General features: G+C 37.1%; 1 protein-coding gene and 1 long non-coding RNA gene across 3 annotated transcripts in view; one reads left to right on the forward strand and one right to left on the reverse strand.

Annotated features, from left to right (window-relative positions):
- Nucleotides 1-4,425: 4,425 nt before the first annotated feature.
- Nucleotides 4,426-16,455, reverse strand: part of LOC112980892 (uncharacterized) — a 166,675-nt gene continuing 154,645 nt past the window's right edge. Inside the window, exon 8 of one of the 2 annotated variants that reach the window (XR_010388941.1) lies at nt 4,426-4,518. This is a non-coding gene — a long non-coding RNA (uncharacterized LOC112980892). Of the gene's footprint in view, nt 4,519-11,583; nt 11,786-16,455 lie in introns of those variants that run through there. The other variant, XR_010388940.1, reaches the window with a different exon arrangement.
- Nucleotides 12,643-16,455, forward strand: part of SYNPO2 (synaptopodin 2) — a 99,190-nt gene continuing 95,377 nt past the window's right edge. Inside the window, exon 1 of the mRNA XM_026096097.2 lies at nt 12,643-12,921. Within this exon, the coding sequence (XP_025951882.1) occupies nt 12,817-12,921 (105 nt within the window). The 5' untranslated portion in view covers nt 12,643-12,816. The remainder of the gene's footprint in view (nt 12,922-16,455) is intronic.

Raw genomic sequence — 16,455 nt, forward strand, 5'->3', positions numbered from 1 at the left:
CATGAAGTTAGCCCTACTACACCTTTTTCAACAGTTGACATTAATTGTGTTAACTTTAAGCTTTGATAAGTATTTGTAGTTAAGTTCAGCACTATCTGATCGCCTTGTATCAAAGTACGTTCTAAACCATTCTGTAGGGGAAGATGTGGGGAATGGTGGTTCATAGAGCTCCAAATATTCTATATCTTAAAAGGCTTTTCTGTTGATACTGGCTTCTTAATTTCATATATTTCCTGTAGACATAACAGGTTTGGTATTGCACAACATCAAAAGGGTCCTAAAAGCTGTTTATATAAAAAGATGCCTTTCTTTTCTTGTCTTGCTTACATATAATCACTAAACTCTCATTAATGTTTTGTCTGCTGTTATAATTAAGATCTATGGAGAACAGTTTACAGTTTAAAGCACTTTAAAAGCAAAATGAAAATGAATATTTACAAAAACCTTGTTTGTTTAAAATGAAAGCAAAGACAGACTTTTTAGCAGAAGCAATCATATATGGAAGAGATTATACTTTTCTGAAAAAAATGTGACTGTGAGGTCAGAATAAAAATGTGGTATTTCAAGAAACAGCACTCCCCAATGTAAGATGAAACACATTCATCAGTGTTGTGACTCATGCAGTTGCATTTCTAATATAAAACATTAAACACACTAGAAACAAATATGGTTACAACAGAAGTGAATACTGATATTTTGGTTAAATAATCTCAATGGCAATTAGAACATATTATTAGAGTACACCCCTTAAACTCTGCCCTATATAAAAAAGAAAACAGATAGCAAAGGGTTTTCACAATATTATCCTGACGTAGCTGCTGTTATTCAGGGAAAATAATACAGTAATATTGAACTCCTGGGTATACATTTATTGCTATATATTTTTTCTCCTAAATAACTGGTGTTAATAGATACTTCCTACTGTACCTATTCAGCTATAGTCAGGTCTGTTCCAGCTCAGGCTTGGGGCCACAGTCAAGGAAGAGTTAATTCCTTACCACTTTTGCAAGATCAGCACTAAGTTTAAACATCACTAACTAAGTTTAAACATCACTGACAACTGGTAAATCCACAATGATGGACCTTGTTACCTTTACAGTTCCTGACTCCCCCAGAGGACAAAAATAAACTGCCACAGAGAAGGTTCCTTGCCTATCTGAAGGGTATTGGGAAAATTTAATGGCATATTTACAAAACAGAAATTTACATTTACAGAAGAAAGAAGGTGTGCAGCTGAAATAGTATTTAATGCTATTATTTGCCTAGGACACTCTCTGGGTCTTGTGAATAGAGTACCTGATTTCTTTCCAGCTTGGCATTTCTTAGCTAACGCCACTTTCTTTCCCTGAAACTCAGTAAAACTGGAATAATTACAAAATGCTCTAGAACCCACATCTAGTAAGTTCGCATCACGCCAAATGTTATGAAAGTGAAAACGCCTTAGAAAACTGACTATGACTGCTTTCTTTAAAAAGGACTTTCTGGCTAATTCAATCTGAAAATGGAAAGGCTCTTCTGCTTACTCTCACTGGCTGTTGCTGTTTTGATTTTCTAATGAAATCAGCATTCTGGCAAGCTGAATTGGAAAATTTACAGGAGATAGATTCAGTATTCTGAGAAAACTGCTGTGATGTTTCAAGGAATTTCAGTTCTCTTTTTTAAATCAACTTAGTACTGTAAAAACTGCCAGTTCTTAAGGAGAAATCTCCTTAAGATTTCCTCCTTAAGAAATCCAGACTTTATTACCATGTTATAATTAGTACATAACAAGCTAACAAAAAAACAGATACGAGATGTTCTCATTATAATCTAACAAATAATGCATGAAATACAATGCACTGTGAATAAACATTAAACCATCAGTAACAGCATGCAAAAGGACAGCAGAATGTAATGCAACTTTTCCAGGTTTGCTTGCTTGCTATATGTGGAATTTCTGAAATTTATATTTCAATTATATTTCAAATTTATATTCAAAGGCATCTGAGGTAGCTTTGCTTTCATTGGGTTTCCTTTAATGTTTCCTGTTCATGTGTAATGTGCATGATGTGTTATTAGAATCTTGCTATACAAAAGTACCCAAATAAGTGTACTATCATAATTAACAAAACAAAGAAAAAACAGGAACTCCATATCCGAGTAAGAACCAGGCAAACTCTTCATAGCAAACTAGCTATTTGATTAATTTACTCTGTTTTCTCATTGGAAAACATGGGGTGAATTTACAAAGTCTGTTTTTTCCATTTGTCCTGTTAATAGCTCAGTGCCATTTTAGCCAGTGGTAGTGACCATTTAACACACTACAAGTATATTCTTACTCTTACTAGTCATATTTGTTCCATATAATTGATAGCCTACTGTAACTCATGCAATAGTGTTTCCTTTCCCAGACTGGTTGATACCACAAGCAGGGTAAGTTGGTTTCTATTTGTTCGCACTGAGGAATATTCGTAACTGTTGAATGAATCCATTGTATAAGAAAAATAGCTTTTCAAAATCACCATGAAACCACTTCAGATGCAAATAGTTTTGCTTTCCACCACTGTTAATAGGGGAGGAAAAAATCCTCTACCTGAGAATGCAAAAATGGTAGAAGTTCTACATAGCAGTAAAGCAAATTGATCTCTGTTATTTGTAAAAATATCAGTATTGGCTGCAAGAATATTTATTTTTCAAAATACTGGTTTTGCACTATTTAGGTACCTCTAATATCAACTAACTGAATCCCTCCCCATCAGCAATAAAAATAAAAATCAGAATCAAGTCAAAGCAAATCAGAATTGAATCAAATAATCCATCACTTTATCTGAACGCTAGAACCAATGAATGGAGAGGAGGTGCTGCTAGCATCAAAATCACAAAGGGCAGGACCGAAATTCTACAGCACGCTTAAGCTTACAGCATGCAGACTAGATTTGCTCTGTGGATGCACAAAAACCGCTTGTTCAGGATTTGCGGGTGGTGGCAGTTGTCTAGAAATCCATGCCAAAACCAGCTATGTGGTAGATTATCACCTAAAAGCAGAAGCCTGTGCCAAAGACAGAAGGAACTGAGAAGTGTAAACTGGTTCTTGGCAAGAAGATACAGTGCAACAGGGAAGTACATAGGATCAGCAGGGGTTAAACATCAAGGTGTTTTTGGAGGGCAGACTTTTCTAATATAATCTGCTCCATTTGGAAAGGAATTAGTAATCAAAACAGAGAGTTGGAATTCTTGTTCATATAGCCAGGAATGAGGGTATTTTGGAGTGCTTTTTAATCTCTTGCAGTTATTCACATGTGGGGTTAGGTTTCATGCAGGGAGGTCCTTGGTATACCATTTTCATTGTTATGGTTTCTCTGGTCAGAATCCAAACAGAACCATCCAGATGCAGACAGAGGGAAACATTAGCCTTATGCAGACATAACCTGATGCTGTAACAACATTTATGCACTGTCCTCTTGCTAGATGCTGTAGCTCTAACCACCAACATCAGAGACCCACTGGGACAGACACTGAACAAAATACAGTATTTGTAAAGTAAGTATTAGAAACTGCTCTACAAAGCTTACAGCTTAAGTTGTAGTATAGAGGAAAGATCAGAGAATAGCATACAAAAGGATACAAACTATCAAACTAAGCACTAAGTATTTGAAAAGTTTAAGCAGATTTCTCAAGGTTATACTGAGGAGTGACCATTTCTCCCATTTTACAGACCCAGAACAAAAGTTAACTGTGAATTTGCAAGTGTACAAACTGAACCCAAGGTTCCCGAGACCCATGTTATAATATAACACAATTCTACCCTCTGCTTCTAGCTTTCTTGTTTTCACTACTGATAAATTCAATCCTATGAGCCTTTCAAGTGAAAAACAATGCCTGCTTTAAATTGCAATGCAAAAATAGTTATTTTTATGCTGGATCATGGCCATACATGTAATCAGTCATTGTGCTTCTTAAAAGCAACTAGTCAAAGGGAATTAATCACTTTTATGCTAGCTGACATGAAACAAAATTTAAAAAATGATACGAAATTTGATGCAGGTGAATATTCACCAGACTAATGTTAAATCTTCAAGATCTCCTCAATCTCCAAGTCCGTGTTAAGCCATCATTTGGATCTAATTCTTCACTAAACCATGTTTAAAATCTTGAGATCTCCAACTGAGTATGATATGGTTACTCTGGATTTATGCCACTGTAGTACATCAGAACAGAGTTAAGCATGGTATATTTGTTTAGCCAATTAAGTAGGCATGAAATGTTTGCACTGGATTCTTTCAGTAGGAAGAGAGGATATCATAAAAGCTGACTGCCTAAGATGAATAAACAGATAAAAGGGCTTGTATTAATTAACCTCCACTTTTAAATGATAATTCAAAGGGCAGGGTGAATTATTATGGCAGAAGTGAGGAATTAAGATAAACATAGAACACCTACTTATATACTTGTGCAGCTCAAGATCCAAATGCTTTTGCACAGAAAATACAGCTTTGATTCCTGTAGGCTCTATTAAGAGGAATCTGATGAGACCTTGTCCTGCCAAAAAGGGAAGAAAATATCATGGAAATAGAGAAATAGTTTTCTTTTCTCTTTAGAGACTTTCAGCAGAATTCCTCCCCCTCCGTCCCCCCCCAAAGGAAGCCAAAATGTAACCATCCCACCTTTTCGGAGTCAAAATGAGATGGAGATAGACACTTAAGAGTCTCCCCAAATTGAGGAAAATTAATTTTTGCTTGCTAAAACCAAGTGTTAAGTAAAAACAGCAGTAGAATGACACAGAAAAACATGAATTCCAATCCTTACTTCAAGTGTAACAAAAAACAAGTAGTTATTCCAGTTTTGCAGAAAATGAGTCCATATTCACAAGTCTTGTTGTGAATGAGTTTTACTTTGTCCTCACAACAAAATCTCTGGGAGCTTTTGTAGCTATTTTGCACATTGATTCTTCTGAAACACTTTGAAATCCATGTCTTTCATACAGCTAACTGGTTCCTTTTGCAAGGCATGTTGGCTTCATCAAGATCACCTGCACTTCCAAAGTGCACACCAATACAAAGGGGTGGGAGAAAGGAAGGGAGCAAGTCTAGCTCCTATTGTAGTGGGCCAGTGAGACCTGGCAGGGCCATACATACACGCCTGGAAACTGAAAAGCCCTCTCAAAAGACTTTGAGAGCTCAGAAAAAAATATCTGTCTCTCTGAAAATATTTCCTGGGTATCTGGAACTGGTTCTAGACTAAGACAAAGACCAAAGAGACATTGGAGTTCTGTTCTCCAAACTCCTGGCTCCTTACTCAACCTATCCATACCTTTTCACTCACTGTATTTAATGGTGACTGGTTTTTGGTACAGAGGATCTGTGACCTGTTCCACCTGGACATATCCTTAGAGAGCACATCTTCACTAATCTACATACTGGCATGATGAATTGTGGCAGCGTGTAGAGTTTCAGTAGATATCTTTCTGTATGAATTGCTATTTATTCTGCCACCAATAGTCAGTAATGCTCAAGCATACCAACTTAGTTTCTGTATTTGGGAGAACCAAATGGCTTCTTCTTTCTCAGAAGAGCTCTTAAAACCATACCAATAAAGCGACCACAAGGATGTAGGATGACACAAGCTAATATAACTGCTGAGAAATACGCTTCTGGTGATGGCATGGCAAACCTTCCATTTCCAGCTGAACTCAGCTGACTTCTTGCCTTCTTAGTGAACCATATATAGGCTGATGGTAATATGATCTGTAACTAAAACACACCTGTTGAATAACAATATCTATATTAACTGCATATGCAATCAGTTCAGGTCGCTCAGAGGTATTTTAACTTAATAATGAAAGGCATAATTGTGAGTATTGCTAAGTCTACCATCAAGAGGAACATTATCCTTATTCCTCTATGTGGGCTACCTGCATTAATAAAGTTTTGCTTGTGACTAGAGTTACTATTACTCATCTGGGACAGGAAACAGAGAGTTAGAGGAGATAAGGAACGGTCAAAGCTTTGCTTATTTAACACCTAAAACATTGTTAAACTTCACTGAGCTGCTATGGAGGTAAAAGTAAATTTTTTCTAGCAGAGCACAATAGCAAATTACTTCCCCCCTTAAAGAGAAGCTTGATTGAGAAATATTCTTCATTGCCACTTACACTTGGCAGACTGCAGACTTGCAGCTTTTCAGAACTTGACAGCACAACCCTGTTGTATTTCAGCTTAGAGAAAGAATTGCTTCAGGTTCTAAAACATCATTAAATTTGTTTTACGTTTCCAGGAAAGCTGTTTCTCACACCAGAGTCAGAGTCGGAACATTTCTCTACTTCTTCCACTATACTTCATTTGGCAGTCTTGAAGTAGAAGAAAAGACCGAAGCAGGAATACTTCTAAAATTCCTAAGTGGAATTCTACCCATCACACAGTAATCCTCATCAGGGTTTTGAATCTGAAGCCTTTACTTTCACCAGTGAGAAATTGCTTACATCTCTTATCAGTGTGGGCGGGGCTTCCGAGTTTGGCCTTTGAAGTATTCAGGTCTCTCTGAAAAACTGTTGTGTTTTTGTCCTCTTTTCTCCTCACAAAGAACTCGGTATTACTGTTTTACAATACCTTCATCACTACATGTCTGTACTTTCAGTTAGCAATCCCTCTCTAGTTTGGAGTACGCTGCTAAGTTCCTCATGCAGTCAAAACATCTGGATTGTATTAATTTCTGTTGTAGGACAAGAGAAATTGCATAGGAAGAAATGAAGAGCGATCAGCTTTAATGAACGTTAGCTGGAGCCGAGCATTTGAATGTTCCATCAACATATTTCACTTTGTCTGTCATTTTATTGTCTGTCATTTTATACCTTTTCTGAAAATGAAATCCTTTCCATGTGGTTCTGTTTTTTTGTTGCTTCTAAAGTCAAAAGAACAAAAATCAAGGGTAGGAATTAAGTAGAAATGTATTTTTCTACTTAGATAAGGTTTGGGGAAAACAGCATTTAGCTCTCCATTCAAAATTTGCTCTTACTTTATACAACTATATTAAGTTGTACTACTAAACAAGGAATGTTGCAGGGCAATGATTTAAGACAATAGTATAGGCTAGGTAATCTTATACTATTCTTAGCTTGCAGGAGCCACTTTTTATTGATTTGTTTTAATTTGAAGGAATATATTAGAAGAGACCATTTTCACTTCATTTGGAAGAGACTATTTCATGTTTGCTTAAGTGACATGGCTGTGATTCCATCTTTTGTTCTGTTTAACTAATTATATGTTTGCAAGTGTTTTTTCACTGTAATTATTAAGCAATCTGTCTTTTTTCCTGCTGATTCTCCCATTTGTCTAAAACTACATCCTGCAATAAATTATGTGGTTTCTTAAATTGTTTATAGTGGATATAGTTAGAATCTACTAGAAAGCTGTTAAAAATAGCCATTTTTAGGGAATTACCTTATCTTGATTTTACAAGAAAAAGATCAGATAGAAAAAGAAAATGAAATGCATAATAAGGAGGAAATGGCATCATCTAGGTATTTACAGCAAAAAATGCCACCTTTAAATCAGAGACCGTGATATCCTCTCTCTCTCTTTCCCTTCCTCATTACTAAGAAATGGTTTGAATGTTTTTGCATTTTAAAAGAATCCTCTGACCTAGGATACTACTGTAGGAAACCGTGGGTGAAACGGCCGCTGTTCTTCTTTTACTGCTGAGTGAAATATGGACATATGTCTTGCTGCTTCTGGCATTTTTGAAATATCTTCTGAGCTGAACTACAGAACTACTAGATTCAAGTTAGATTCTACATAGATCTTCTGATAGTAAAACTGTTCAGAATCACAGATGGGTGTTATAATAAGAAAAGAAACTATATAGACAAGTGACTGTAGATGAGGCAAGCAAAACAAACAAGAAGCCATCGAGACCACACAGTATTCACCCAACAGCTTTAAAGGAATTCAAGACTGAAAGAGCTATCTCTTATTTAAAACTGCCTTGTTACCTGAGACTAGAGTACCATAAAAAAAAAAAAAAAAAAAAAAGCACTCCAAGAGAGATTCAGAAAGCAACAGGCCTGATATCTATACCAAGCAAATAGGCAGAAACTATAATAAGAAATAGTGGACACCTGGATAAATATGACTTATCTGGGACAAGTTAAATGGCTTTCATAAAGGGAAGTCCAGCCTCACAAACTTAAAGCAGTCCTTTGAAGGGATCAAAAAACACATGGATAAGGGTGATCTGATTGACCTTGGATTTACAAAAGGCTTTCAACAAATTCCCTCAGCAAAGGCTTTTGAGAAAACTAAGCAGCCATACCATAAGACAGCTTATAAATATAAGGTGAAGCACATGGCGGGGGGGGGAAGGGGAAGGGAACCAAACTTAACTTCGCCTATAAAACAATGAGCTTTGAACTGACTATCATCAAGCAAGATCTCGGGATTTTAGAAGATAGTTCCATGAAAACATCGGCTCAGCAGCAGCTGAGAAAGCAAATCAGGTGTTCGCAACGTTAGGGTGAGCAATTAGAGAAAAAAATAGAGAATATCATGTTATTGCATAAATCCTAATTTTGTCCACATTCTGAACACTGTGCCGTGTTCTAGGCCACCATCTCAAAAAGAATGTACGAGAAATATAGAGGATTTAAGAGAAAGGCAACTAGTCTGAGGTAGCTCCTGCATAAGGAACAACTAATTAGTCTATTCCTCTTCTCTCTGGCAAACAGAAGAGTGAGGGGGATATAACAGAGGTCTATAAAATAAGTGGCCTGGAAAAGCATGGCTGCGGATTGCTTGTGCAGTTTCCTCTGATCCGAGAGGCAAGGCACAGCAACCGAGACCGCACGATTCAGATTCGAACACGAAGAGGTGATTCTTCCTGTTGCAATGCAGTTAGGGCGGGCTTCCTGCAATGAGCTGTAGATACAAAAAATTATGCGGGCTCAAAAGACGACTGGAAAAGTTGATGGAAGAGAAATTCACTGTGTGTTAGTAAAATACCCAGGAACTGAGGAAGTCTTTGCGTGGCAGCTGCTGGAGGCCACTTGGGGAAAGTATTGTATGGTTTCCCTGTTCTTATTTTCTTTCCTAAGTACCTATTTTTCACCCCCCATCAAAAAGATAGGTTAGATGGCCTCACTTTGCTCTAAGTATGGCTACTCTCAGGTTATCACAGCACATTAATGTGCTATATTTTCTGATTGGCACTTCTTAAAAACAAATGAGCAGCTGCAGTTTGACATGGGATTTTTTTTTTTTCCATAGAGATCTCATCATAGCAGATCAGATCCAAGCCAAAGCTTTACCTGTATTTGGGCAAAAGACAGATATTGGTACTGGGTGAGGTCTGGTGTATGTCATTTGCCAAGTTTAAAAAATTAATTTTTGTGACATAAAAATCTTATCAGTTGTTGCCCAGACTTGAATCGTTTGGCTTTAGTGAAAGTGATAGAGATGGTGGGAATGGTTAAATGGCTGTGGCTGCTGTTATCTTTAAATTTTTTGGTTGCCTTCAAAAATTATCTCAAAATTTATGCAATATATTCATGCTAAAATAGAGACTGAAATGACAAAAAAAAAAAAAAAAAAAAAGACTCAGCTTTTATCACGTGTCCAGTTTCTGACCAGCATTTAGAAATCCCAGAGGATGCAGAGAATGTAAAATAAGATAAGACTAGTATTAAAAAGCAAGACATGCTGAAGCATAAGCATTTAAGAAAGTCATATATGGTAAATGGGAGTTGTTAATGACTATCAAGCATTATTTTTTTTAAGAGATAAGGAAAAAAGAAGCTTTAGGTCTCTCCATCAAGGGAATAGTTTAGTTACAGACTTCAAATGTTTTCCTTACTGAGGAACAAGCTACCAATTCTCTCTTAAAGAAAAAAAGCAGTTTCTTTGGAATTGTTATTTAAAAACCTCAACACACTGACTAGAACAAATTTATTTCTTCCTATTTCCATTAAAATTAAGTTATAGAGCACCATATAGATTTCAAAAATTAGAATGCAGTAGAGCATTAAACAAATACTGAAATATTCAATTTTAAGAATCCAAAAAACAAGTGCACAATGCTGTAGAAAACCATTAATTTTTGCTAATAAGATACATTTCTCTAATGTTTTACCTGCTGAATAATTCCAATTTTATCTTTTCTTTTGCTATGATAAAATCAAATTTAATGTGCTTCTGTTTGCCCTGTTGCCTAAAAGAACACACACAGATAGTGGGGGAATTAGCTTTAAGTAACAGCAACTACTGAAACTTCAACAGCTGTATGGAAGCAGTTCATATATGGCATAAAATAAAATCAGACAGCTCCTGGTGTTCTGACTACCTTTTTTTTTTTTTTTTCCCCTCCAGATGAGTGATGACTAAACAAGGTTGTTCCATCTTAGCATTTTACACAGTCTCTTATATGGATAAAAGAAGATAAAAACATCTATTTCTAGTACAAACTCCCGTCAAATATGTGACCAGCCAAATACAGATGTGTGTAATTATGGTACCCTTTAACTTGTCTTCTGTATAACTTTATGCAGAAGTTCAGAAGCAGAGATAAGATTTGATTATTCATTTTACTGAAATGATATAAGAAAACCTAAATACAAGCTCTGAGCACCCTTAGCAGTAATTAAACCCACAAATTTAGTCATAAACTTATAATACTTGAAGGGCTGATGCATTATGAGATTCAAAAAAAAATATATTTTTTAATTTACCAGTGTGTCATGGGACATTTTTTGCAGCTATATGCTATAGATTTTTACTGGCACAAAAATATGTATAAACATTTTGCTTCAAGAGGCAAAAGGAAGAAAGTTTTGTCTAATGCAAGATTTTACTTAGGAAAAGACTAAAAAACTGTCTGCTACAGCAACAAATCAACATTGTACAAGATGGTAAAAAGCACTTAGATACCTTGAACTGAGTTATTTCAAACAAAGCTTCTTCTCTCAGAGCTTCTATAACAAGGTATCTTTAAAGACCATTCTGTTTCTGAGTATGCCTTTTCTGGTAGTATTTTCCTTAAGTATTTCAGTATACAGCAAACTTCAGTTGTTCTGCTTCTTCAGAGCCTTTGACTTCCAGTCACCAACAAAAGCATTCTTCCTCCCATTCAGTCCCGACAAGGAGAGGGCCACATTTCCCTCTGTTTGATTAGGGAGCTTGTCTCTCCCCCAGTTTTTGGGCTACCTTAGTGCCTTTAGAGGCCTGATAAGTGCCTAAAAGCTTGTCTTCTTTTTCAGGCATAACATTTCAGTCTAACAGAAGATCCTTTCTCTAAGCTGATATTTTGTTTAACAGTCTTTAAGAGCACTGCTGTAGTATAGGGAAGCATCACTCTACAGACATTGAATTGACAAAGACACAGGCTTAGGTTACTATGTACTTTGCTACAAATTCGCTTAGCTTAACTGCCAAGTGTTTCTTCTTGTCCTGACATCTCTGAAGACCTAGAACCAGCCACCTGCAAACACCACATACAGGGACCTAAGTGGAATTTAGGCTGTGAATGTGAGATTGGCCCCCAGCAACCTGGGCCTCTAAGCAAGAGATGTTTGCTTCCAAAACTAATAAAGCAGTTAAAGGTGTTTCTACCTACCTGATGAACACTGTCTCCTCCAACCAGCTTCACTGGAAATACAGCATGATTTGAGCCAAGCTAACTGACTTTGTGCTGAGGCAGAGCACAAGCACTCATGTTGTTGTTGTTGTTGTTGTTGTTGTTGTTGTTGTTGTTGTTGTTGTTGTTGTTGTTGTTGTTGTTGTTGTTGTTGTCAACACTCAGCTAGAGCAATAGTCATCCCTTTCTGAAAAAAACAGTCACCTTTTAAACAGCTCTAACTAGATCTGCAGGAGCTTACCTGTTTATAGTCTCCATTACCCAAAGTCAGCAACAAAGAACATAACTGAACCCAGGTCTTGTAAGTCAGTGGCTAATTAATTTCCCACTGAATCATTTTTTTCCCTTGTTTACAATGAGGTTCCCCTTTGGTGACACAAATTCAGATCATCTGTTGATAGCATCAGTACATCAAATTGCTACCTCATTCCATTAATTTCGTCTCCTGGGAAAGGCAACAGTATGCACAAGAGCAGGTGTTATTAGAGTCCACTAATCACTTAAGCCATTGCTTGATAGCAGTGCACTCTAAATTACACTACAGCCAGAGAGCACCAGTAAAATAAGCAATTCCAGGATCAGGAAATTAAAAAATTACGATGCTTTTTTTTTGGGGGGGGGGGGGGGAGGGCATATCTATATTCTGCTGAAAGTGCATGTGAGGTAGAGACAAAAACCCTAAACCTAGCTTTTGATCTAAGTGTATCATTTATTCAGGTGATCTGCATGATGTTTCACTTGAGATCCCACTTTCTTCTTTGTTTGGAGCATGAGTGCAAGAAACAGGGAGATTAGAGTTTAAAATGTCTGGCACCATTTACTAAAGTAAACTTATGTCTTAAATCATCACTAGGAGATTTACACTACTTTTTGCTGTTGTTTTGATTTAGCTGCCACGAGAGCCCCATGTTTAAATACAGCCCCCTCTGCCCCACGGCCGAGTCTCTCTGTGTGCTTCCTTGGCGCTGCTTACTTGACTGCGAAGGTGGGCTGAGCGTATGAATCTGACGACAGAGTGGGCTGTGCCCTTCGTCCGCAAGAGCTCTTCCATTCTCGTGAATGACTACATTAGCCAGCGCAGTCCGCAGCAGCAGCAACAGTGTGGTGCTCTGGGTCTCCAGCTCTGCCTGGCAGACGAATCTCAAGCTCGCTGAACAGTTGCGAGACAACTTTTCCATCTTCTTCTGCGTATGAACACTGCCTAACTGCAGCACGAAAATGGGCACAGGGGATTATATCTGCATTGCTATGAGTGGAGGGGCGCCTTGGGGCTTTAGATTGCAAGGTGGCAAGGAGCAAAAGCAGCCTTTGCAAATCGCCAAGGTAGGATCATGAGAGAAAGATGTTTTCAGTGTTTTGTGACAAGGAGGAGAGAAGACAGTAGTCTGTCTAAAGAATCTTACTGTGATGCTTGTTTGAATTTGCTAACGTGTTTTGCAGAGCTTCTACAGGTGCTGATTATGTTTGTTGCTAATAAAAAGGAATGGTTACTTTTAGATAAATTTCAGGTATTGCAAATATTTTCTTCAATGTAAAAGGTTTGAAACTGTGAGGTGATATGTGCCTTTCAGCTCCTATTTCATTTGCTCTGTGTTTTTGAAGGCATGCAGCATATCGCAAAACTGAATCTCTTATTAGGAAATGCGGTTTGTCATCTATTTACAATACTTCTTATACTCTAGGCATAAAATAAATACAGCTTTGTCATGAGAAAATGTTCTTACTATTTTGGGAATTCTGGAAAGCATTACACTGAGTTATCTCTGTTTTTGGAAAGTTATCCGGTCTTAAGAACAGCTTTAATAGATACCAAACATTCCCTCTTGTATTTCATGAACGACACTGAAAGTTACTGAGCACTTCATAAATTATCTCCATGTGTGAAAGGAAAACAAAACAGAAGTAGAAGTTTTGAATAGGTAAAAAATACATCCCTCAAGTACTGGTAACCCCAAATTACAAAAATAAAACTTTTAAAAAGTAGTTTTTCTAAAAACCAGAGCTCATTCCATCGCAACAATGAAGATTTGTCAGGGTTATGAAGGTTATGTAACTGCATGGAGCTGCATTCTCTTTCCCTAGACAAGGGGGACAAATGTCCAGAGCTCTGGAATTGGCACATTACCACTGGCTGAAGCAGTATTGAGACTGATGACCATACAACTAATTCTGCCTTGTTAGCTTGAGCTCTAAAGATTAAAATATATCTTAGGCCAAAAAAATATAGGGAGAGAAAAAAGATGACTACAGAACTGCAGATCACCTTTCTGTATTTTGGTAATCCAGTACATTTAGTTTTCTTCAGTTTTTAATATTTTGATATACTCTTTTAGGTCAGTAGTTTAGCTATTCATGCTCTTGCCTTTTTAAGTCAATACACTTATTAGTTACAGTTAACTTACTAGATCAGTTAGTTCTTCACAAATAGCAGAAACACTATGTGCAAGTATACCTCATCTTATAAAAGGTCTTTCTAGTTCCTCTGTCAAGAAAAGAATGTCTTTCACTACAATTCTGAATGGTTTTCCTCCCATAATACTAATCATATTCAGTAATAGAGCTGTGATTTATTGAGCGTATGTATCTTTTTTGATTGATAGTGATGAGGTTTTTGCTTGTTTTAATATTTTGCAAAACTTGAACATGTTTAAAAATTTTTCCTACTGATATGCAACTGTTGCTTTGCAAGTAAATCCACTGATAATAGATGATAGTGGAATCCTGCCATCTAGTGAAAACTTCTAGCTAGAACTTCAAAAATTATAAATAATGGTGAAAGGCAAGTGGCCTTCATTATGTACAGCCAAAAGTAAAAGCACAGTAGTTTGAACACAAGACTCTGAAAAAGCTTTAGTATTTCAGATACAAATGAGCTAAACCAGGTATTTTTTTCATATTCACATTCTAGACAGGGCACTTGAGTCTGGGTTCTGTCTAAAAAGAATCACTAAAATTTAAGGTTTGAGAACTAGATAAATGGTAATAGTTGTGACTTACCTCTAATGAGAAAATCTACCATTAAAATATGTCTATTTTTAGAAAAAATATCAAAAAAGCGTGAGTTCGTTTCCTTGCAAATGAAATCAATCAAAAGCCTAAGTAATACAATACTACAGAATATCCTTTGTGCCAGTACATGTGTGTCTGCACAGATAAGCATATAAGCATTTGGAGGGACTGTTGGTGGATTGGTCAGTTTATAAACTCCAGATCATTCATTTTGCCGTGCTTATGATTTGGTCCAGGTCAGAGAGATTTGAAAACTGACACTGGTATCTGGCTAAAAACCTGAAACTGAAGGTCGACAGGCCACAGCTTTCTTTGGGGCTGGCTTCACCATCCTCCCGGGAAGCCTGGGCCCTCTCAGAGGTCTTGGCGTTCCAGGTTGGCCACCGCTGCCAGGCCCACGCACAGCAAGGCAAGGGGGGGCTGCAGCTACAGCATATGTGACCCTTCTTGGGGAGAGGCAAAGCTTCCAGCTTTTCTTTCGTTATCGAGGAAAACCGAAACCAGTAACGCATGAAACAATAAAGGATTACCCAACTACTGCATAGTAATTTTCCTACAGGCTCCAAGATCCAAGGAACCAGGATTGCGTTTCCCAAACACAACCAAATTCTTTCTTCTTCTTCTTTTATGTGTAAGGTTCAGCTTTTCCACTGGTGCATATTAATGTAGCTCCATGGAACCAGTGGGCCATTGCCAATTTACTCCAGCTGAGCATTTGATCAGAAGTGTGTATTTCTGGCTTTGGTGTCTCAGGCCGCAGGAGCTGGGAAAGCTGCAGAAGGGCTGCTCCCATGGTTGCCGAGCACAACCTGAGAGCAGTTGCCCCCCTGAAGCGCTGCAGACAGAGGTGCTCCCAGGCCCCCATCATGAGCAGAGCAGTGGCTGTGATACAGGCCTTAAGGGGAGTTGGATGTGAAAAAGAGGGAAATAAGATAATCCATGAAAACGTGGCAGGATACAAAATTCCAGAATCCTCTCTTATCTACCCTTCTGATAAAAGAAACATACTCTGTTTAAAGCAAAAAAATAAATCATTGCTGCTCATTTCCATAAGCAGCTTCTACCAGTTTGATTTATGATTGCTTTTTAAAGTATTGTTTTAATACATTTATTTTAGAAAAGGGTAGAACAGAATAAAAACCTTGTTTGCTGCCTACCTCTTGAATACATGCAAATAGAATTCCCACTAAAATCAGTGAGAGCTTTGACTGTAAAGTATCATCTTCCATTATCATGCTAAGTATTAATAAAGAGGTAGAGACAAACTTTTTTCCTTCCCCCCAAAAATCTTGGTCTTTTTTTCTCACAAGCACATAAAATAGGAAGTTTTCACTGGCAAATAATCCTACAGCAATTAACTTTGGTTCAAGAGATTTCAATAATTTTGTTGGATGTGAGATAGCAACGGATGGAGACTTCTCTTTTTTTAGTATCATAAAGTATCATTTTGCTTTACCCGTTTTCGATGCTTATTCAAAACACATTGATTTTTAAAATATTTGACTAATTTTCTGTACAAACTGTTTAACAACCTTTTCTCCCTCCCCCTGCAAAACCCCTTGTCCCTCAAGTCAAATTAATTTTCTTATTATGTTCACTAACGTTGTGAATTCTTCTTAAAAATTTATTTTCAGTTAAAAAGAATTTATACATTCTATGGACTGTCCACCTCAACTACAATGCCTTAAAAAAAGGTGTGTTTTAAACAACAGTGTCACAAGTACACACTGTGCTGAAGGACATCTAACAGAATGAACGTTCTGAAAAAGGAGTGACAATCGGGAGTATTAAACCAAAGAATACAATATTTTTATCAACTGTACCGTGTACATACCAAGACACTAAAAC

This window comes from Dromaius novaehollandiae, chromosome 4 (genome assembly GCF_036370855.1).
Source record: "Dromaius novaehollandiae isolate bDroNov1 chromosome 4, bDroNov1.hap1, whole genome shotgun sequence".
NCBI classification, from domain to species: domain Eukaryota; kingdom Metazoa; phylum Chordata; class Aves; order Casuariiformes; family Dromaiidae; genus Dromaius; species Dromaius novaehollandiae.